The 22,253-nt window shown below is 63.4% G+C and overlaps 1 protein-coding gene across 4 annotated transcripts; it reads left to right on the top strand.

The window, feature by feature from the left end:
• Positions 1-1,323: 1,323 nt before the first annotated feature.
• On the top strand, positions 1,324-17,973 carry FHOD1 (formin homology 2 domain containing 1). 4 transcript variants are annotated; one of them, XM_075433386.1, is made up of 24 exons: positions 1,324-1,519; positions 7,640-7,746; positions 7,874-7,938; positions 9,297-9,364; positions 9,469-9,574; positions 9,749-9,843; positions 10,401-10,512; positions 10,607-10,701; positions 10,803-10,946; positions 11,112-11,326; positions 11,501-11,611; positions 11,871-11,894; positions 12,730-12,783; positions 13,225-13,391; positions 13,650-14,545; positions 14,807-14,959; positions 15,120-15,302; positions 15,574-15,693; positions 15,895-16,056; positions 16,151-16,341; positions 16,422-16,614; positions 16,694-16,847; positions 16,933-17,109; positions 17,554-17,973. In XM_075433386.1, exons 1-24 carry the CDS (start codon positions 1,349-1,351, stop codon positions 17,634-17,636), a joined length of 3,846 nt encoding a protein of 1,281 aa, XP_075289501.1. In that variant the 5' UTR covers positions 1,324-1,348; the 3' UTR covers positions 17,637-17,973. The 4 variants fall into 4 exon arrangements, with proteins under 4 accessions (XP_075289501.1, XP_075289499.1, XP_075289502.1 ...); XM_075433384.1 differs by having other exon boundaries at positions 16,933-17,647; XM_075433387.1 differs by lacking the exons at positions 11,871-11,894; positions 12,730-12,783.
• The last annotated feature ends 4,280 nt before the right edge of the window (positions 17,974-22,253 follow it).

Below are 22,253 nucleotides of genomic sequence, written 5' to 3'. Positions count from 1 at the left end.
GGCAGAAGGACACGTGGGCCGGGTTGAGGCCTCTGGATGGTCCTGGGACACGGAAGAAGCTCTGGGACTCATCCTCAGGTGCCTTCGCAGCGTCACCTCTTCCCACCTCTCTGACCCGGCAGAAACGCGCGGCAGACCTTCGCCAGTGGAAGAGAATGGCCAGGGAAGGCAGCCAGGCACAGCCTCGTCATTGTAATTGGCAATTAATTATGGTAATTATTGGTAATTTAAAATTGTAATTAATTAAATCTCCCCTCGTTGCTTTGCCTCCCCCCGGGGCTGGTCGTGCCCTGTGCCCCCAGCCCGTGCCGCTGCTTGGGCTCTGCCGAGCTCCCCCCAGTCTGCTCACGGAGTCACAGAATGGTTTGGGTTGGAAGGGACCTTGAAGATCATCTGGTTCCAAGCCCCCTGCCATGAGCAGGGACATCTTCCACCAGCCCAGAGTGCGCAGAGCTCCATCCAACCTGGCCTTGAACACTGCCAGGGAGGGGGGAGCCACAGCTTCTCTGGGCAACCTGGGCCAGGGCCGCACCACAGAATCCCAGAATGATGGGGGTTGGGAGGGACCTCTGTGGGTCACCCAGTCCAACCCCCTGCCGAAGCAGGGTCACCCAGAGCAGGCTGCACAGGATCGCGTCCAGGCGGGTCTTGAATATCTCCAGAGAAGGAGACTCCACAGCCTCCCTGGCCTGTCCCAGGGCTCTGTCACCCTCAGAGGGAAGAAGTTCTTCCTCCTGTTCAGCTGGAACTTCCTCTGCTTCAGTTTGTGCCCATTGCCCCTTGTCCTGTCGCTGGGCACCACTGAAAAGAGTCTGGCCCCGTCCTCCTGACACCCACCCTGCAGATATTTACGGGCATTTCTAAGGTCCCCTCTCAGCCTTCTCTTCCTCAGGCTAAACAAGCCCAGCTCCCTCAGCTTTTCCTCGTAGGAGAGATGCTCCAGTCCCCTCATCATCCTCGTAGCCCTCCGCTGGACTCTCTCCAGTAGCTCCTCATCTTTCTTGAACTGGGGAGCCCAGAACTGGACGCAGCACTGTAGATGGGGCCTCACTAGGGCAGAGCAGAGGGGGAGGAGACCCTCCCTCGCCCTGCTGCCCACACTCTGCTTAACGCTCAGCATCGCAGTCGTCGATGTCACCGCCGGCTCCGGCACCGGGAGGTTCAGCCCAGCCGCCCACCCGAGTATCCCCGCGGGGCCGCTGGGGGGCGCGCCGCGCTCCGAGCCGCCTATCCCGGGGAGGGGCGTGTCGGGGGCGTGACCGGGAGGGGCCAAGCCTCACACCAGTCAAGCCAAGCCCCACCCGGCCACGCCCCCGACACGCCCCTCCCCGGGATCGGCGGCGGTGCCATGGCGGAGGCGGCGGTTCCATGCCGGGTGCAGTACCTGGAGGACGCGGATCCCTTCGGTTGCGGCGGCTTCCCGGAACCGCGGAGAGCCCCGGTTTACGCCGTGGCGGAGGCTCTGGCCCTGGGAGCGCAGCTGCCCGCCCTGCACCGCCTGCTCGGGGCCCCGCTGCCGGTGAGGGGGTGGCGGGGGAGGCAGCGGGTGGTGGGGAGGGGGATGCCGTCGGGTGGGGGGTGGTGGGGTCCCCACCGGGAGCCGGGCAGGGCTCCCCGGTGTGAGTCACGCCGGAATCGGTGAGCCCCCGGTTCTCGGCCGGCCCCGGATGACTCGGCGGGGAGGAAGAGGATGTTGCTCGCTCAGCTCGGGCGGGAAGCGCGGCAGGGGGAAGCGGGAGGAAGGCAGGCCCCCATCCCCGTGTCGGTGGGGCTGAGCCAACCAGCCCACCCCCAGCATCCCCCCCCTTCCACTGCTGAGCCTCGACGGGAGAACACCGGCTCCCTGACGCCAGGGACCCGGCCGTCATCCCCACTTGCTGTGGCACATGGGCCTCAGCGAGGCGACGATGGAGCCGGGAGGAAGGCAGGAGGCCAAAGCAAGGCACCGTGTCATGGTCGTGTACCCTCAGGTCTGATCCACCCTGAGAAAGAGGGGCTGGGGAGCAGAGAAGATGGGGGGGCCCTCCCTCCTGGGTGTCTTCTGTTGGCGCGGTGCTTTCCGAGAATCCTTTACAGGACAGGGATGGGCTTGTTTGCCCCCTGACAAACATGGGACCCAGCAGAGCTTTGGCAGTAGCTGAGCAGCTCTTGTCTTGCAGAAGCAAGGGAGGCAAGGACCAGGGGAGTGTGCCCTGCCCGGAGCCGGACGGGCGACAGGAGAGGGAAACCAGCTCGGTGTGCCCAGTGCTGAGCTTCCCGGCCTGCCAGGGGAGAGGGGATCGCTGCGAGACTTTTCCCCGTGCCTGAAAAACTCCCTTTTTATCCCCCTTTTCGTTTTTCTTGGAGCAAAGCAGCAGTGTCTCATGTCGTCGCCGTCACGGGATTTTTCAGCGCTGACTAAACGGAGTTTGTTTGGGAACAGGCAGCCCCGAGACATGACGAATGGAGCAAACTCAAATTTCAAGCATGTGCTCTCCTCCCCGGGCGGGAGCCGGCTGTAACGGGGTCACCAGCCCGGGGTGTGCTGCCCTGGTGGCACGGGGGGGCTGGATGCAGTGTTCCCGAGGGCGGGACCGTTGGTGAGGAGGTCCCATGCCCAGCAGAGCCGTGTCGATCCTGGGATCTCAGGCTCTGTTCTCCACTGAAGCCAAGCTCCGGGTGCTTTTTTCTGTAGTTTCCCTGCACTGCCCCATGGCGAAATCACAGGCGAGTGGCTGGGACCCTGCTCTGGGTTTATAAGCCAGATTTCTGGTTTATATAGTTTATAAACCATGCTGCCTTGGTTACGCAGACCTCTGTCCTTTCTGGCAAGCTGGCATGCTGGCTGCTGGCTGGGGTTTGCACGAGGTGGTGTCTCCATCGGGACCCTCCCGCAGCAGGATTTACACCCTGTGGAGTGAGGTCGGTCTCCCAAACCACCCGGTTCAGCCCCAGTTCAGAGCTGGCACCCTGGAGCCCAGGCAGACGTCGTTACCCTGGCACGACCAGCCGAAAGGTCCCTTGGTGCCCTTCGTGCCAGGTAGTGCTCAGCTCCGTTACTCGCCACCCTAAATTTAGTAAATGAACAGTCGGATTTTTCCCAAGGAACCAGCTGTAAACAAAATTCAGCTGGGGATGCCCAGCGCCAGGCTTGTCCTGCTGGGCAGTGTGCCCAGAGCTGCAAAGCACCGGGAGGAGGATGCAGCAGCCGGGAGGGAGCTGGGCTGGAGATCCCCGCATCGTCGGGGGGGGAACGAACCGCAGGCACCCCGGGGATGAGCTGCCACGGGAGGGGACCGGCTGGGTCCTGCCCTCCCTGGGCACAGCAAAGCAGCTCCCCGAGCTGGGAACAGCCTAGAGATGATGAACGGGAGGTTTCTCATGCCGGCATCGCTGCCTCGAACGGCCTGTCCTGCCCCGTGACACCCTCGGTGCTTCCTCTCCCCGAGCACGACCAGCTGCTGATGACTTTTTCATGGTCTCCGGAAAGCGTGTTTGTGCTTGAAAATACCTTCCCGCTTTGTTTGCTGCTGCCGCAGCATTGTTCAGCTCCGGGCTGATATTATCTCCTCCAGCTTTCCAGCATTTTTCTAGTACCCTTGGGTGATGCTCGTGCTGGGTGTGGGGGTTTGCTGAACCTCTGCAGGCAAGTTTTGGCAGTGCGGATTTTTTCGGCTGTCCCCTCGGTCCCCAAAGGCCACTACACTCCCTTGCCCTTGGGACTATCTCGCCTCTCAATCTAGGGATTTTTCCAAACCGTTACAAAACCCGACGGGCCGGAGCTTTGCTTTCCCCTTCCTCCCCTGGAAACCTGGGGCAGAGCAAGCAGCTCGCCGGCCTCGGTGCCGTGAGCTCGCCGCAAGCTCTCGGGCTTGGCAGAGGAGAGCTGCTGAGGCTGCCTCGGAGCACCCACGGAGTGCGCGAGCCCCGTCCCACCAGCCCTGCTTGCCTTCTCTTTCCTAACTGGCTCGGGGAGAGGGGGATTCGCCGAGGGTCTTTGCCCCGCTGAACCGCTGATGGGCATGAAAGCAGTGAGATGGGGTTGCTGGCAGCACTGCCATCCCCTCGACTGAACCGCCCCAAAGCTCTGCCGTCGGCTCCTTGCTGAGTGCTCGGAGCCGAGCGTCGACGCTCAGCAGCCTCCGGCGCTGCCCGGCTCCGGCGCGGTCCTCGTGCGGATCCCGGGGCGCGAGCTGCGGCCAGGCGTTCGTGCCGTGGCTTTGCCGGGTCCTCGCGCTGTTGATGAGAAATGAGGGATCTGTTAATGAGAAACAAGCCCGGCCGGAGCAGCTTCCAGAGGGACGTGCGCGAGCGAGTGTGTGGTTCTGGGCCGGCTCCGGGTGACCTCCAGCGATCCCTCCTGGCCTGGGGTTGGGTTTTTTCTCCCTGCCGTGACGAGGCGATGGCAGCACTCCCATCCACGTGCTGCCATCTGTCAGGCAGGAGCGGGCAGGAGACGGCGGCCAGGTGCCCTGGCAATGGACACTGCTCTCAGCCCTGAACCCGAATCGAGGTGAACGCACTCGGTTGCCAGCCGGGGTTTCTCCTGCGGCATAGCCCTACAAACCTTAAATCCCCATTTATTTTGGAGGGTGGGCAGAGGCTTGTGGCCCCGGGTGTTTCTGACCCACCAGTGCCTCGTGTTCATGCGCTGCCTTGAGCTCAAGCGCTGCCTCAACTGGAGCAAATAATATAATTTTTTCTGTAGTTTCCCTGTAGCCTTCCTAGAAGAGCCACAGCGATGTGGGGAAATTGTGGTTGCTGCAAAAAGAAAGTGTTGGGGGGGGGGGAAGTGTTTCTTCTGCTACCAGATAAAGAGGATATTCACTGCCCGGCCTTGGAGCATCCTCCCGCGTGTGGATGCCGTGATAGGGGTGAGCAGGAAGGCGTGATGCCATGGTGGGTGGCGTGAGTGCAGCTGTGGGTGCGGGATGTCTCTATCTCGGGGGTGGAGATATCTCCGTCGCATCCCCTTGGTTCGGGGTCCTGCTCTGGGGGGAGCCGGCTCGCCCTGGGTGCTCGCTTGCCTGGCACGTGTGTCCGTGCTGAGCTTCGAAGCCGGCCACAGCTGCTGGGTGTTGGTGGGATCAGGGAGATCCATGGGTTTCCGCCTTCCCCGCATCCCAGGTTGAGGCAGCAGGGTGGATGGAGGACATCGGTGCTGCTGCGGGGTGGCTGGGGCTCCTGGGAGCCAGAGGGGTGAGCGTGGCACTTGCCTCCTCTCCCAGCTCCGCTTTGCCTGCGTGTCCCCACAACCCTCGAAGCCCAGCTCGTTTTAAAACGGTTTTACAGGCAGGGGATGGCTGGATCGCAGCCGCCCCGCGCCGGGAGCTGTCGGTACCCCGTGGCCCCAGCGTGCCCGTCCCCACGAGGTCCCGGCTCGGATCCTGCATGGTTCAAAACCTCATCCGAGGGCGCGGGAGTAACCCCAGCCCTGGGGCAGTCGGTGCTCCCTGGCGCGGAAGTGCCACCCCGGGGTTTTTGGCAGGGCAGCGTGAGCCTGGGACAGCCCGTCTCCACCCCGGGGGGCTGGTGCTTGCCAGGGGGGTCGCAGCCAAACCCAGGCCCAGCGCTTGGAGCATCCGTCCTGGGAAGCGCTGCCAAGCTCGCATGGGAAACACGCAGGGTTGCGTCCCAGGGGCTTCGCCTCCCCCGCCAGCTGGGACATGTCACTGGCCCCGGCAGGAGCTGGGGATGTTGACTCTGTCTTGCCGGGGGCTCTGGCAGCCCAGAGAAGGCAAAGCCTTTATGCTGGAGTGGTGAGTTGTGCTTCACTGTGTTTGAGTGCCTGGGAGGATGCAGGAGGGGTCTCCCGCACCCGGAATGATGTGGGGGTACCCAGGAGGATGTCCAGGAGGATGCCGGGATATCCAGGAGGATGCAGGAATACCCAGAAAGATGCCCAGGAGAATACCCAGGGGGATGTGGGGCTACTCAGGAGGATGCAGGGATACCCAGGAGGATGCCGGAATGCCCAGGAGGATACCCAGGAGGATGCCCAGGAGGATGTGCGGGTGCCCAGGAAGATGCCTGGGAGGATGCAGGAGGGGTCTCCCACACCCAGAATGATGTGGGGGTACCCAGGAGGATGTCCAGGAGGATGCCGGGATATCCAGGAGGATGCAGGAATACCCAGGAGGATGCCCGGGAGGATGCAGGGATGCCCAGGAAGATGCCCTGGAGGATGCAGAAGAGTCCTTCCACGCCCGGAAGGATGTGGGGGTACCCAGGAGGATGCCCAGGAGGATGCAGGGGTGCCTGAGGGGACGGAGGGATGCCCAAGATAGCCCTTTTCCTGTGCAGAAATTGAAGCTTTCCCTGGCAAGCGAGCCCCGTGTGGGGTTGGCGTTAGCAATATCTGCCACGGAGGCAGAGCCGGTGTCGGCAGCCTGTGTTTGTGCACGTTGCCATGGCTGGCTGGCATGGCCAGCAACTGTGGGATGTGGGGCAGGACACCAACAACATAACAACTGTGTCCAACCCAGCAGCAGTGCCCTGCCAAGTTGCCTGTTATCCCGAGGCTTAGTCAGGGTCATTAATTATTTCAATGCACGTGGCATTTTTTCTTTGCCCTCTGGCTTTAACGTCACACTCGCAGTGAAGTCACACGTTGCAAGCTCTTGCGTCATCTTCTGCCTCGAGGAGATGGGGCTTTCCCGGGAAACGGCCACAGTGAGAGGCAGGAGCTGTGCCCAGTGCTGCTGTGGGTCACCAGCCTGCCTGAGGGTGGCTGGAGCAGGATTTTATGTAAAACCCAATAATGATGTTTTATCCCAAACCAAATAATGGGTTTTTTTCCCCGGTCCTCAGCTCCCCAGCTGGTTACGCAGCACTGCTCTGCGGATTTGGGAAGGAGCATCAGTTCCGAGGAACTGGGGTGAGCTAGGAGAGAGGGGGGCTGCAGATGCTTTGGGAACAGGATCAGGTGCGCTGGGGTGGCAGGGGTGCTGGCAAGGTGCCGCATGCCTGGAGGGCAAAGTGCTCTGTCCCATGGGGAGCTCGCCCCCCCGGGAGCGCTGCCCAGGTGCTGCTGGGTCCCAGGTGGCTTTGTGGGCGCCGTGCCCCGTTGCTGGGGTGCACTGCGGGTGCTGCACGTGGACTTTTGGGGGAGATGCCCTCACCGAGCCTTGCCTTGGGTTGTGCTTTTCCCCTCCCGCTGGAAGATGCCACGTGGCTGCGGGCTGAGCCAGAGCCTGCAGCCAGGGCACGTCCCCGTGGGAATTGCCCTGGTTTGGGGTGTCCCTGCCCAGGCTGGGTGCCTTGGCACTTCCCGCAGACCCAGTCCCCGCGGGCGGGGCACCAGCCCTGGGAGGGATCCTGCCCGATCGCACCCCGGATGACTAAGGGGAGCCCCAGGGAGTGGATCAGCCTCTGGCCATGGCTCCCGCCCAAGGGATTGCCCAGGAGCCCAGCGGCAGCGGAGCCGCCCTCCCTCTGCCTTTTCCCAGCCTGGGGCTCCGTGTTTCTCCCTCAATCTGCCACCGGGCTGGGGCGGAGGGTGCCAGGGCAACTCCGCTCGGGGACGGGGTGGGACCTGCCTGGTGCGGCTGCCTGGGGGTTCGGAGCGGGCGGGAGGGCCACCCCGGGGTGCTGCGTCCTCCGGGAGCCCGAGGGGGCTGTGGTGGGCACAGGGGCTCAGCCGGGCTGTCTGCATCCCCAGCTGGAGGACTGCACGCTGCAGGTCTCACCCTCCGGACACTACCTGGACCTCGACTTGTCCCTGCTGGAGCAGAAGGATGAGCTGGAGGGTTTCTACGAGGAGGTTAGGTGAGGCATGCAGGGTGCCCGAGCCCTCTGGGGGATGGGGCACGGGGACCCCACGTGCGTTTGAGCGTCGAGGGGGTCACAGTGGTCCTGCTGCTGGTGCTCACGCGGAGTTTTCCCCCCACCCTAGGAAGGGGAGACGGCCGACCCTGATCCTGCGCACGCAGCTCTCCGTCCGAGTCCATGCCATCATCGGTGAGTCGGGGCTGCTTCTTCCTCGGGCTGGCACCTCACCCCCCCACACTGGTTTGATTGACACGATGGGTTTTGGCCGGGCTTTTGGTGGTGGAGAGAGGGAGTGACACAGCCCGGGGCTTCTCCCACCCCATAAGCCCTGGCAGAGATGCAGGGGACGGGGTCCCCATGACGGGCCCACAGGGTTAATCCCCTCCATGCTGTGAGATCAGGACTTTTTGCCTCCTCGGCTGGGAGCCCGCCGCCCGCTACGGATATTCTGGGTCGGTCAGGTGAGCTCTCAATGTGGCTTTGGAGGATACAAACGAATGGCTCTTGCGCAGCGGAAAGCGCTGCCGTGGCTTCGGGCAGCCCACTCGGAGGCACTGCGAAATATTCGGGAGCCTCAAGCTGTTTTTTTAATCTCCTTAGCCGGGGGGAAGCAGGCGCTGAGCAGAGCAATGCCGGCTGGGCATCAGCTGGCCGTGCAGGACCGCAGCCGAGCGATGCGGGAAGGGGCAGGAAGGCCGGGGTCGGGGTCGTGCTCTTTGCTGGCGGTTCCCAGGCTCCGGCTGAGCCCCAGGCTGCTCTGCTTTCCCTCCCGGCTGCTCTGACAAGCCGATAAGCGAGCAGAGGCGGCTGCCGGGACCTCACGTTTCGCAGAGCCCTCATCAGCACATCTGGAGGGCTCCCTGGACAGCTTGGTTTTGGCTTTTTACAGCTCTACGTCTGACCCAAATAACTCGGGATGCTTGGATAAACTCGCTTTATGGATGCAGGAAGTGCTGGCTCCCGATGGCTTTGGTCTCCGCTCGTTGGAGCGGGGCTTTCCAGCTTCCCATTGCCCCGGCTGCTCCGTGCTGGCTCCCGCAGGCTCCGTCCGCATGAGCACGTAGTCTCCATCCAGCCTGGCGACCGTCCTGTTGTCCGCCGGCAGCCAGCGTCGCGGTGCCGTCCTTCCCGTCCCCATCCTGCTGCTCTTCCCAAGCCGCGGGGCTGCTGGGGGCTCCGGGACCGTGCCAGGGCTGTGCCCGGGGAGCCGCAGCTAAAAGTAGCGCAGCCTCCTGCCCGTGTTCCTGTTTCGGTTCTGCACGGGAAACCAGAGGGGATATTTCTGTCATTGCTGGGCAGAGAACAAAAAAAAGGCAAAAGAAAATAGGAAATAGGAAGGTGGCAGGGCTGAAAGAAGTAGTTTTGGAGCTGCAGCTGCTTCCACCCTGTGTGTCCGATGGCCCAGCAGTGCCGGCATCCTGCGGTGACGGTGACGGCACAGGGGTTGAGCCAGGATGCGGGGCTTTCCCGGGCAGCCGGGGCCATTTTGGAGGCCAAGTTCACAGCAAGCCCCTTGCCATCGCGCCTCATCTCCCCTTTCCTTCCAGAGAAGCTGTACAACTCGCAGGGGCCCGAGCTGCGGCGGTCCCTCTTCTCCCTCAAGCAGCTCTTTCAGGTACGGTGGTGCCGACGCGGTGGGGGGCTCGGGGGACTCCCCCGGGGCTGGCTGTCCGCCCCGGCCTCCCCACGCAGCCGTGACACCTGGCCTTTGCCCCGCAGGAGGACAAGGACCTGGTGCCGGAGTTTGTCAACCTGGATGGGTTGACGTGCCTGATCAAAGTAGGGGCAGAGGCCGACCAGAACTACCAGAACTACATCCTCCGGGGTTGGTATTTGGGTGCAGGTCACCTCTCATCCCCATCTCATCCTCAGCGAGGAAGGCTGGCGGGTGCTGAGCAAGCAAGCAAGTTTGCCCAGGCTGCCTCACAGGCAGCCCTTGGTGTGGCGATGCTGCGCAGGGCTGGGAAAGCTCTACCCCTGCCTGCTCTCTGCCTTGCAGCCTTGAGCCAGATCATGCTCTTCGTGGACGGGATGCAGGGTGTCATCAACCACAACGAGACCGTCCAGTGGCTGTACACGCTGTCAGGAAGCCCGGTAAGACCCTGCTGCCCTTGGGGGACTGCGTGTGCTGTCTTCTCGGGGGTCTTACCCCACTCTCTGCCTTGGTGCTCTGGTACCTTTGGGTGTGTTGGATCCTGCTCCCACCCATCTGGAAGTCACCCAGGGTCCCCAGAGCTCCCTGTCCTGATGTGACCGTGCTCCTGGGCACAGAGCTGCCCAGGGAGGTTGTGGTGTCTCCTTCTCTGGAGATATTCAAGACCTGCCTGGACACGGTCCTGTGCAGCCTGCTCTGGGTGACCCTGCTTCGGCAGGGGGTTGGACTGGGTGACCCACAGAGGTCCCTTCCAACCCCTAACGTGCTGTGATTCTGTGATTCTGTAAGAGGATCCCGCTCTGGGACCCTTCCTAGTGCCCCTTGGCCATTACCGTCACAGCTGCAGGCTGGTCCCTGGCCCCACAGCACCATGACCTGCCCCCCAGGCTGCCAGCAAAACCCCTGGCCCTGGGTCGTGGGCACAGCCGCCCCACAGTGCCCTGGCATTGCACTGGCAGCCCCCTGCCGCCGTCCCAGCCACCGTCCCTTGTCCCAGTTTCGGCTGGTGGTGAAGATGGCACTGAAGCTGCTGCTGGTGTTCGTGGAGTACACGGAGCCCAATGCCCTGCTCCTCATCCATGCCGTCAACGCCGTGGACCAGGCGAGAGGTGGGTGCAGAGCCAGCTGCCCGTGAGGTCCCCGCTGGGACACGGTGTCCCCCGCCACAGCCCACCTGCCACCTTCACATGTCGTTCTTCTCAGGTGCATGCCCATGGTCCAACCTGATGGCCATCCTGGAGCAACGCAACGGGGCTGACACGGAGCTGCTGGTGTTTGCCATGACGCTGATCAACAAGGTCCTGGGGGGTTGGCGGGGAGTCCCCGCCATGCCACGCTGGTGGGGCTCGGCGCGGGTCACACCGGTCCCAGCCAGCAGCGTCCCTCTGCTCCTGCTCAGACGCTGGCAGCCCTCCCGGACCAGGACACCTTCTACGACGTGACAGACTGCCTGGAGCAGCAGGGCATGGAGCCGGTGGTGCAGCAGTACCTGGGCAGCAAGGGCACCGATCTCGACTTGAAGCAGCAGTTCACGCTCTATGAAGTAAGTGTGTGTGTGGGGTGTCCCTCGGGGTGATGCCCACGCAGGGGATCCGGCCACGCACCACGTCCCGTGGCTGAGGGGACATGGGGACGTGGGGAGGGTGGGCACGTGGAGTGGCAGGGGTGCTGTGCCCGGTGCCATGATCCCCCCCCGGCCCCCCTACAGAGCGCTCTCAAGCTGGAGGACGGCGTGGAAGAGCTGCCCTCGGGGGGACGCAAGGAGCGGAGGAGGACGGAGGACGGCCGGCGCGGGTGGCGGTCCCAGGGCAGCTGCCCGGAGCCCAGCCCTGATGCCCAGCCGCTGCTGGGGTCCCCTGGCACCCCGAAGGAGCCTCCCGCAGAGGACACCCCAGCTGTCCCCACGCTGAGCAGCCCAGCACAGTAAGTGTGGCTGGAGGTGGCCTGTGGCAGGGATGCTCCTGGGATGGCGAGGGTGCTCCCGGGATGGCGGGGATGCTGGGATGCAGCGTGAGCAGCGCTCAGGCCCGTTCCCGGTGCCGGGGTGGAGGGCGGCCCCGTGGGACCTCCTCTCAAGTCCCTGTCACCTTTTTCCAGACCCAGTCCCACTAGTATCTACAGCAGCGCATCCAGCGTGCGGCTGGCCCTGGCCTCCCCCCCAGCCGAGAAGGAGCAGCCCCCGGGCCTGGGCGAGCGCAGCGTCTACAAGTAAGCAACTGGGAGGGACTGGGTGCACGGGGCAGGGGACCTGCGGCTGCGGGGGAGCTCCCAGGGGGGAAACAGGGTCTGGGCAGGTACCGGGGCTAGAGACAAGCGTGACGGGGGAGTGGGCATCTGAAAGGGTCCGGCCAGGGGCTCCAGGGCATCCTTCAGGCACGCGCGGCTCTGCTCCAGCTCCTCCTCGCTGCTCCTCTCTGCCCACGCTTGCCCTCTCCTCTGCCCACTCTTTCTATCTTTCCTTTTGCAGGCTGCGCCAACCTGCCCCTGTCTGGTAAGTGCCCGGGCTCTGCGTGCGTCTGCTCCCTCCCAGCGTGATGCTTATAAATATCTGAAGGGTGGGTGTCAGGAGGATGGGGCCAAGCTCTTTTCAGTGGTGCCCAGTGACAGGACAAGGGGCAACGGGCACAAACTGAGGCACAGGAAGTTCCGTCTGAACACGAGGAAGAACTTCTTCCCTCTGAGGGTGACGGAGCACTGGAACAGGCTGCCCAGGGAGGTTGTGGAGTCTCCTTCTCTGGAGATACTCAAGACCCGCCTGGACAAGGTCCTGTGCAGCCTGCTGTAGGTGACCCTGCTTCAGCAGGAGGGTTGGACTGGATGACCCACAGAGGTCCCTTCCAACCCCTACTATTCTGTGATTCTGTGATTCTGTGAGCGGGCACTGCCCCGTGCCGCTCGTTGCCCCTTGCACCCACCTTGCTGCGCTCGTCTCTCGCCTCTCCCCGCCTAGCCCTGCCTGCGGGACCCCAGCCCGCTCCCCCTGTCACCAGGATCCCCCATGGGGTGGTGGCACCCTCCGATCCCCCCCGGTCTGGGGTGAGGTGTCCCTGCTCAGCCCACCCTGGCGCTTGGAGGGGCTGGCATCGCCATCCCGGTGCCAAACGGGGTGGCTCGGGGCTGGGGGACAGTGTTCCCCCTTTCACCAGCACCCAGTGCCCGGGCAGGAGGGTACTTGCTGGGGCTCTCCCAGCTCCCTGTGAACCCCAGGGCCATGGGGGGACAGCGGGGCGAGGGTCCCACGCTGGAGGGCTGCCAGGCGGGTGCAAGCAGGAGGCACGAGCCCCGGGGGGCCGCGGCAGCGGGGGCTAACCCCTGTTTTCCCTCAGGCGGGAGGATGCCCCCTCCTTGCATGGGGACAAGCCTATTTTGAGGAAGTTTGAGTAAGTAGAGGCATGCGTGTGTCTCCAGGCATGCGCTTCCTCGGGCCGGCGCCCGGCCGCAGGCGTCTGGGCTCTAGCCACATAGGGGTCAAGGAGCAAGAGGGTCCCCACGAATCTCTGCCTGGGCACCCTCCTGGGTTTTGCAGCTTATGGGTGAGGGTTGCAGTCAGCACTAGGTCCGCTGGGACCAACGGGTGACGGTGGCACCGTGGTGGCACGAGCCTTTGGCTCCCACGAGGCTGTGGTCCCTGAGCCCTGGTGGCATCGCTCGTCTCTCTGCAGGGCTCGGAGGAGGTTGAATCCTCTGGGTCCCTGACGCGGTGTGGCCATTGCAGGGGGTTTCAGTGCTGCGGGGCTGGCTGTGCAGTGCGGCATGGCGTGGTTTGCCCATCGTCCCCATCCCTGCCTTGCTCCCGGCCAACATCCACCTCTGTCTTGCAGAGCTCGCTTCTTGGAGAACCTGGCCGCAGCCCAGAAGGAGAAGATCTCCTCCATGGCCAAGGGACTGCTCGATGTCCTCGGCGATGCTGTCCTGGAGCATCCCACCGCTCTCGCGTGGGACAGGGACAGCAGCACCCCTGAGCCCGGGATGGAGCCACCCAGCATAAGTAGGTGCTGCCAGGGTGTGTGTTCCCGGCTATGGTCTCATCGGGTCCCTGGGGTGGGCGTTAGTGACCCCTCTGCCCCCAGCCCATGCCTGTGATACCCAGACCCATGGAGAAGCTGCGTCGTACCTCCTCGTCCCGCTCCAAACGCCAGCATCTGAGCACACCCTGCTGGGGAGCAGGACCCCAACTCTACGTGCAGCCCAGCGGCACCTGCTCCCTCCAAGCAGGTTGTCCCAGCCTCTCCCCCTCTCTCTGCAGGGTCCCGCTCAGCTCGGCTGGACACCACCGACTCCTGCAGCACCATCTCCTCCGACACCAAGTTTATGCTGGACATGCTCTATGCCAAGGGCTCCTCGGAGCCGGGGAGGCAGAAAGTCTTCCCTGAGGTCCCGCCATCCCCCCTGGTCGAGGGTGGGGTGGAGATGGATGCCGAGGGAGGTGGAAGCCGGGAGCAGGAGGGCGCCTGGCTCTCTGGCAGGGCTCCAGACGGGCCAGTGGCCAGTGCCCACGCCAAGCTGGCACGTGCTATGTCCAGCATAGATGCTGAGACCCACACGCAGAAGCTGGAGAACACAGGGATGATGCCCATCAAGAAGGACGTGGAGCTGACGTGGGAGCGCCTGGAGGCCAGCCCCGTGCAGCTGAAGATCAAGGACCTGGACTTCACTGATTTGGGGGAAGAAGAAGACTTTGATGTCCTGGACACGGGGCCCATGGCCAATGGCTCCTTCTTGCCCCCCAGCATCGAAGCAACAAGTGCTGGAGCTCTCATGGTTCCCCCTCCTCCTCCTGCGGTCCCCGGCTGCCCACCACCTCCACCTCCTCCTCCTGCGGTCCCTGGCTGCCCACCAGCTCCACCTCTTCCTCCTACGGTCCCCGGCTGCCCACCACCTCCACCTCCTCCTCCTGCGGTCCCTGGCTGCCCACCTCCCCCAGGGCTGCCAGGCCCCTCAGCAACGGATGGCCCCTCCCAGGCCAAGAAGAAGAGGACAGTGAAGCTCTTCTGGAAGGAGCTGAAGCAGCTAGATGGCACTGCAGGGCCGGGCAGGTTTGGGCAGGCAACACTGTGGGCGTCCCTGCAGAACGTTGAGGTCAATGCTGCCAAACTGGAGCATCTCTTTGAGTCACGGTCAAAGGAAGTGCCAACTTCAAAGGTACCAGAGGGCTGGCACATGTCAGCCAAGGGGACTTGAGGGGGTGGGAGGAAGCCTGTTAGTTCCTGTGGGGACCCTAGGCATGCACTGTCACCCCTACCCTATGCTGAGAATGGGTGCCTGCAGCCCGGAGCCTCAGTGATGGGCAGCACACAGGTTTGGCTCACCACCAGGTCCCTGATGGGCTCCCCATGTCCGTGGTGTTTTCATGAAGGTGAGCCCTTTGCCTGGCTGTCCCCATCCATCCCGTCCTCTTTGCAGAAGGCCACAGATGGGAAGAAGGTGGTGGTGGTGCTGGACCCCAAGAGGAGCAATGCCATCAACATTGGCCTCACCGTGCTGCCACCCGTACACATCATCAAGACGGCCGTGCTCAACTTCGATGAGTTTGCAGTCAATAAGGAAGGGATTGAGGTGAGCAAGAGAGAAGCTCAGTCCCTCTGAGCTCATCATGCGAGTTTTTTCCCCTGGCCAGGAGGCCTCCATGCCATGATGCCTGCACTGCCAGCCCTGGGGTGACATGTCCCATGGTGGCGTGTCTGGAGTGTGACACATCTGTCTTTGCCTGTTCTAGAAAATCCTGACCATGGTCCCAACTGAGGAGGAGAAGCAGAAGATCCAGGAAGCCCAGCTGGCCAACCCTGATGTGCCCTTGGGCTCTGCGGAGCAGTTCCTGCTCGCCCTGTCTTCCATCAGTGACCTCACGGCCAGGCTCCAGCTCTGGGCCTTCAAGCTGGACTATGAGAGCCTGGAGCAGGTACGGAGCCATGTACCCCATCTGCCCTCTGCCCTCCCACCACTGCCAGCCCCAGCAGTGCTGAGCGCTGAGCCAAGCGTGTTCCTGGTGGGGACCAGCCATGTCCAAGTACGGCAGGTGCCGTCCTGGCTGGGGATGGGCTGCAGGTCCCAAAGACAAGCATGGGCTTGAGTTGACCGTGAGGTGGTTGTCCTCATGGGCAAGGGTGAATGCTGAAGCTCCCAAGGGAGAGGGTGGCCAAGGGGTCTCACCTGCCTCTCTTCTCACCCAGGAGATTGCAGAGCCGCTGTTTGATCTGAAGGTGGGCATGGAGCAGCTGGCCAGAAATCACACCTTCAAGTGCATCCTGGCTACGCTGTTGGCCATGGGCAACTTCTTGAATGGCTCCCAGGTGAGGAGCAGAGTGTGGAGGGATGTGGCCTGTCTTGCGTGCTGCAAGGACAGGACCAGCTGCGGTGCACGGGTACCTGAGAGGGACCATGGGAAGCCTAGGCTGGCAGCTGAGGCTGGGAGGTACTGGTGGGGGCCCACTGGGCATGCAGGCTGGAGGTCTGCTGGAGGAGAGGCCCTGCTGAGTGCATTGGGGTTTCAGAGCAGAGGCTTTGAGCTGGGCTACCTGGAGAAGGTCTCAGAAGTGAAGGACACAGTGCACCGGCAGTCCCTGCTCCACCATCTCTGCCAGATGGTGGTAGAGAAGTTCCCAGAAACCACTGACCTCTACTCAGAGATTGCCTCCATCACCCGCTCCGCCAAGGTAAGGCAAGGCAGATGGCACCTGAGCAAGGCAAGGGTGGGGGTCCCATGGCTGCCCAGCTCCACTGGCTTGGCCTCGGGTCTCGCTCTTCCAGGTTGACTTTGACGAGCTGGCCAACAGCCTGGTGCATCTGGAGCGGAGGTGCAGGGCCTCCTGGGACAACCTGAAGGTGATTGCCAAGCACGAGACCAAGCCAGTGCTGAAGAGCAAGCTGACGGACTTCCTCAAGGACAGCACCCAGCGCATTGTCGTCTTGAAGGTGGTGCACAGGCGCGTCCTCAACAGGTCAGTGGCTCAAGGTCCTGGGGACACAGCGGCAACCCCGCGGTCTCCTTGGTGGCCTGCAGTGACCGATGTCTCTGCAGGTTTCACTCCTTTCTGCTCTACCTGGGGTACCCGGCGAGTGCAGCGCGGGACGTGAAGGTGACGCCCATCTGCAAGCTGCTGCAGGAGTTCGCCCTGGAGTACCGCACCTGCCGGGAGCGTGTCCTGCAGCAGCAGAAGAAACGGGCCGCGCACCGCGAGCGCAACAAGACCCGGGGACGGCTCATCACTGAGGTGCAGGGATGCTCGGCCAGTGGCCGCCACCAGGTGATGCCCCCCGGGTCCCTGACGCCCACCTCTCCTCCCGCTGCAGACCGAGAAGTTCTCCGGCATTGCCGAGGCCGCTTCGCCCCCCGCCGTGGTGTCCAGCGGCCCCAAGGAGCAGACGGAAGCGGGCCATGAGAGCATGAAGAGCCTGCTGACCTCCCCCACGGACGTCCCTGCCCGCCGCAGCCGGGCCAGCCGGGGTAGGAGCCGGGTGGTGGAAGCACTCAAGGCATGCCCGGCTGGCTCAGCACGGCTGATGCCAGCATCCCCATTGTCCCCGTGCAGGGACAGGGCACGCCAGCCCGGCCCAGGGTTCCCCAGCCCAGGAGGACGTTCCCAGCTCCCCAGACGATGCTTCGGATGAAATCATGGACCGGCTGGTAAAATCGGTGACTCACAACGCCAACCCCCGGCCCTGCGCCAACAAGGAGCGCAGGAGGTCTCGTGGCAATAGGAAGTCCTGTAAGTCCCATCCCTGTCCCGTCTGTGTCCCCATGCTCTGCCTCCGTCCCTGTACCCTGTCCCACCTCGGCGTCCCTGTCCCCATACCCTGTCCTACCTCTGTGGCCGTGTCCCTGTGCTCTGTCCTGTGTCCCTGCCCAGATGCTCTTTCCCATCTTTGTGTCCCTGTCCCATCTCTGTCCGTCCCCATGCCTTGTCCCGTTGCTGTGTCCTTGTCCCCATGCCCTGGCTCCTTCCCCACTGGCCACCCCTGACCTCTCATCCGGAGCCCACCAGGCCACAGCAGGAGGTACCCTGAGACCACACCATGCCCGTGAATCCCACAACCGCTGCTCCCCTCCCCAGTATGCCAGGGCCACCATGTCCGGGCAGGCACCCAGTACGTGGGGACGCTGGCAGCCAGCTGCCAGCACTGCCAGGGCCATGCTCTTCCTCTCCCCGCAGTGAGACGGACGCTGAAGAGCGGGCTCAGTGATGACCTGGTGCAGGCGCTGGGGCTGGGGCAGTCACCCGGCATGGAGGTTTGAGGGGGGTTCATGCTGCTCCCCACCACCAGCAGCCCCCGGGGCAGGACATGGTGGCAGCCCTTGCTGCTCCAGGACTGGCACGCTCTGCACCCTTGGTCTCTCCTTGCTTTTCCCGCTGGCCCCCAGCTCCTGGAGGGGCAGGCGCCAGGATGGGAGCGATGCCCCGGAGCTGCTCCGTGGTGGCCGGGTTGGAGGATGCTCCGTGCCCGTGTGCGGGCGTAGAGGCTCGGCGTTTGTCTTCTCAACAGTATTAAAGGGGTCAAGGGGCTGGACCCAGACCACCTCTGGGAACTTGGTCTGGCCCGTGACCCCTGTGGAATAAAGTAATGTGACGCTGCCGGTGTCCCTTGTCCCTGCGCCTGGGTGACCCCGCTGCTGGGCTGGGATGGTGGGGGCTCTTGGTGCCATGGGCTGGAGCAGGCAGAGCCCAGGGCAGTGGCAGGAGGGAGGGGGTGATGCTCCCTCCGGCATCCCTGGGGAAGCTGTTGCCGTGGTCCTGAGCAGGACATGGGTGATGTCCCAGGGTTGGGATGTGGTACTTCCCCCCCTGGGCCAAGCCAGCATCCCTCCTGCTGCCCCCCCAGCCCTGCTGCTGGGGGCAGCCAGCCCTGGGGCATGCAGGCACCGTCGTCCTCCCAGGGACAGCACGAGCCCCCCTGTACGGGGACACCCGGGGGGACCCTGCCCGAAGAAGCGAGGACTGTTGCCAGGCTCAAGGCTGCACGCTCAAGGGCAGGCGCGGCGGCTCAAGCGCAAGGCCACGGCGCAGTAAAATCAAGAGAGCGCGTGTGTGTGTGTGTGTGTCCCATCTCAAACCTCCCCTCTCCCTTACGAACCTCTCCTGGGGGACATTAGCCGGACTAGGACCTGGGTCCGAGGCAGCGTTCTTCTCCTCCTGGAGCAGGTCCAGGGCACAGCAGCCACGTTGCTCCTGCAAACCAAGCTGCGAGCCTCGGAAACATCTCCCTGTGTTTGGCAGAGAGTGACTGCCTCGTGATGTCAGTGCTGCCAGGGCAGCGTCTGCCTGTCCCCATGGTGTCTAGAAGATGTCCAGGCAGGAACATGCCACCTCCTGGCTCATGCCATGCCCAGGCACAGACCGAAACCCACACTGGGTACTGGCTGCGATGCTCCCGGCAGGTGCCCGAGGGTGGGCACCATTGCTGAGCATCTCCCTCTGCCAGCTGCAACGCTTTGGGCACCATCACCCATGGCAGAGGCATTCAGGAGTGACGTCACGTCATCCATCAGGGCAGCTCCACCTCGGTGCTGCCCCAGTGCTACCTCCAGCCCCGAATCCCGCGCAGCAGGTCTCTGCGGCTTTCAAGGAATGAAGTAAAACTCCTTCATCCCAGCTAACCTCTGCCCAGGGTTGTCCCTCTCCCACCACGCTGGATGTGCCGTGGCCTTGGAGGAGCTGGGCAGTGCTGTCCCACCTGAGCTTGTGAAGAGCCTGCGATGGTCCTAGGTGGGTTTGGGGACAGTGGGATGCCATGCCAAGAGCTGCGGGTGTCCCAGAGGTGCCCCAAGACGTGGTCTGGCTCTCCGCCACTCTGGGTGCTTGACTTGGGTCCCCAAAGAGAGGATTAAGAGGTCACACTGAGCCACTGGGATGCACAGTGGGAAGGAGAAAGGAGTAGGAAACCATCTTCCTGACCCCCTGCACCTGCCCCAGGTACCCAAAGTGACATTATTCACGTGACAGCCCCTGGACTTTTGCTCCTGAGGGCTTGCTGGGGGAAACTGAGGCACAGTGCCAGGGAATGCCCCCTTCCCTCCCCCCCCCAAGTGGTCTGGCGGCGCTTGGGGTGGCTGTGTCCTCAGCGAAGGTCTCCACCAACCCCTGTTTATTTCTTTCCAGCCGGGTATTTTTGCAGCCTTGGTGATATTTCCAGGATCCCCGGCCGGGCTCCGGGCACACACTGCCCTTGAGCGGCGCCTGAAGTGCTTGGCTTGGCTGCGGCACAAGTGGCTGATGCCAAAAATACACGGGGCAGGCGCGGCCCCCCCTCCCCGGGAAGGAGACGGGGGTGGTGGGATGCCGGGGCCTCCTCCGCCAGCAGAGGCAGGTTGGTGGGCTGCCACGCGAGGGTCGGTGGGGACCTGGGGCACGCGTGGCCTCAGCCAGCATCAACGGAGCCGGGGTTGGGGTGTCGCACCCGCGGGAGGATGCTCGGGGTGGGATGAGGTGACCCCACCGACACATCCCACGGCACCTCCATTCCTGCCCGCATCCCTGCCCGCATCCCTGCCCGCATCCCGGCGCAGCTCCTGCCCACGCCATCCCACGGCCACCAGCCGTGTCCCGCTGCCACGAGGGGGCACGGCGGCCACGCATATGGCGAGGCCACCCGAAAACATGCTTCGCGTCCCAGCCGCTCTTCGGGAGCCCGTTTTGCTGTTGTCCCATCCCTGGCACCCAAGGGGGGCTGCACCCCCGCTCCCCACCCCGGCTTCCGTGTCCCCGCCAGGATGACGGCCATGTCCTTGGTCCCGGCCGTTCGTCTGGCTGGCGGGGACAGGCTCCCGTCCCCCCGCGCTCGGCCGTCTCCCCAGCACTCAGCCCTGGCCCCCTTCTTGCCCTGGCCCCCTTCCAGGCAGGGGGGCCACGCAGGGGACAGCGGGGACGAGCCCAGCTCCACTTGCTGTCTCATTTATCCTCTTCTGGAGCAGTTTGTAGCGGAGACCCGTGCCCACCCCTTACAGAGCCAGTGCTGGAAGATGTCCCCTGCCTCCTCCATCCCACCCTGCCACGGGACTGTCCCACCGTGGGGTCCTCTTTGCTGCTGCGGTCCAAGGTCAGCTCCATCCTCGTGCCGTGCAAGAACATCCCCACTGCCTTTCTCGAGCTCGGAGGGGGGACACCACCGGCGGTTCTGGGCTCGTGGCTGCCACAAAGCCCCACCACCTCGCACGAGCAGCACCGTTCCCACCAGGGACAGCAAAACCTCACTTTTGTTTGTGGGTTGGAGCCACCCAGAGTGCTTCTTGCAAGCACCGGTGTGCCCTGGCCACCTTCCAGGAGCACCACGATCATCAACGTGCCAGCCAACATCCCCCCCCTCCAAATTCCTCCTGCTGTCTCAGCTGGGGGACAACTCCTCCACCTCCCAGCCCCAACCCTCTTAAGCAACCCCAGGCTGGTGGCACGCTCTGTTCTGCAACCACCTTCCCCAGCAGGACGGAGGCGTGGGACAGGAACCAGGTCACAGCGGCAGTGACCTACTGCCCTCTCCCCTGGGGGCAGAGGCGGCAGGACGGCCCCTGCAGCGTGGCCCAGCCGGTTTCCCCTGGGATCTGTCTCATGGCCAAGAGGGAGCCACATTTCCTCTGTCCCCACTACCCTAATAGCGAGGCAGATGCTCTGTGCTGAGCATGGGAGAGATGGGAGGGTGATGGTGGGCTGGCAAACCAAGCCCAGCACAGGTATCACGCATGCCCGAGGAGATGGGCATGCAGAGTCCAGGAACCCCTGCCCTCAGTAGTGGAGCTGGGAGCACCTTGGAGTGTCACCAACACTTCCCAGCCACACCAGAGGAGCAAGGTCCCTGCAGCCGAAAAGCAGCTCTTGCTTGGAGAACTGTGGTGCCAAGAGCCCGGCTGGCAAAGAGGCTGCCAAGGCTGCGTGGGCAAGTGGGCACGGGGTCTACACCGGGGCGGAAAAGCCCGAGGTCAGGCTGGGGAGTGGCTTCCCAGAAGGTGAAACCATTCCCAAAGCCATGAATGCGGCTGGAAGCGGAGCTGCGTTTTGTAAATACCTGGGGATCCTGCGCAACCTGAAAAAAAACCAAGTCAGAGGCAGGAATTTTCTGCAGACGAGGGGATTTGCGAAGAGCCAGATCCGGGGTCAGCGCTCGGCTGGATGCTCCATGCTACCAGCAACACTGTCCTGGGGAGCAGCCCTGGGACTCCCTGAAGGAGCTGCTCCAGCCACGGCACCCCAGGAGCAGAGAGGTCCTGCCAGGAGCCGGGGAGAGGTTTGGGCTGCGCCCACCACCCAGACGAGGTGTGTGGAAATCCCCCGCAGATGGAGGATCAAAGCCTGGTACTCAGGCTGATCCCACCAACGTGGCAGCAGATGCACGGGTTGATGGGCGCGAAGGTTGCCTGTGTTTCACAGCAGCAAAACATAAGGAAAGCCCCCCAAAAAGTCCTCAGTCATGGTCTGAAGTAAGTTGGAAACATGGGATGGGAAGTCCTGGGAGGAGAAGGGAGAGAAGGTCTCAGCACAAGGAGCTGAGGCAGCTGCTTGGGCGGCTGTGGCTCAGGTTGGCCGTGCTGTGGGAAGTGCCTGGGCTGGGCTTTGGTAGACCCAGTTTCCATGCCCTGGCCTTGGGGAAGGATCGTGGTGACATTAAAGTGTTGGGTGCAGGAAAGGCTTCCTGGAGCTGAGCCTGGCTTAGCTCAATCACAGCCACCCGAGGACCTGCCCTCTCTGGAGAAGAAAGCCACAATAACAGAGAGCTCCTGCTCTGGCAGCAAAGTCCAGCCAGAACCAGTGGAACAGCGCAAGTTCAGTGGTAGAACACAAATATTTGACGCCGGGAGTAATTAATCACTGTCCTCCGCAAGATGCTCTGGGTCAAAATGAGAGTTAATTCCAGGCAGTGCAATGGC

The sequence above is a fragment of the Opisthocomus hoazin genome, chromosome 12 (assembly GCF_030867145.1).
Source record: "Opisthocomus hoazin isolate bOpiHoa1 chromosome 12, bOpiHoa1.hap1, whole genome shotgun sequence".
NCBI classification, from domain to species: domain Eukaryota; kingdom Metazoa; phylum Chordata; class Aves; order Opisthocomiformes; family Opisthocomidae; genus Opisthocomus; species Opisthocomus hoazin.
The sequence above is the reverse complement of the archived record's forward strand: the minus strand, read 5'-3'. Positions and strand labels throughout refer to the sequence as shown.

Excerpts from the sequence above, each read along its gene's own strand:
- FHOD1 (XM_075433384.1), top strand. The coding sequence starts at position 1,349 with ATGGCGGAGGCGGCGGTTCCATGCCGGGTGCAGTACCTGGAGGACGCG. Across the intron at positions 10,702-10,802 it reads CCATGACGCTGATCAACAAG|ACGCTGGCAGCCCTCCCGGA; the intron begins GTCCTGGGGGGT and ends GCTCCTGCTCAG. Across the intron at positions 14,960-15,119 it reads TCAATAAGGAAGGGATTGAG|AAAATCCTGACCATGGTCCC; the intron begins GTGAGCAAGAGA and ends TGCCTGTTCTAG.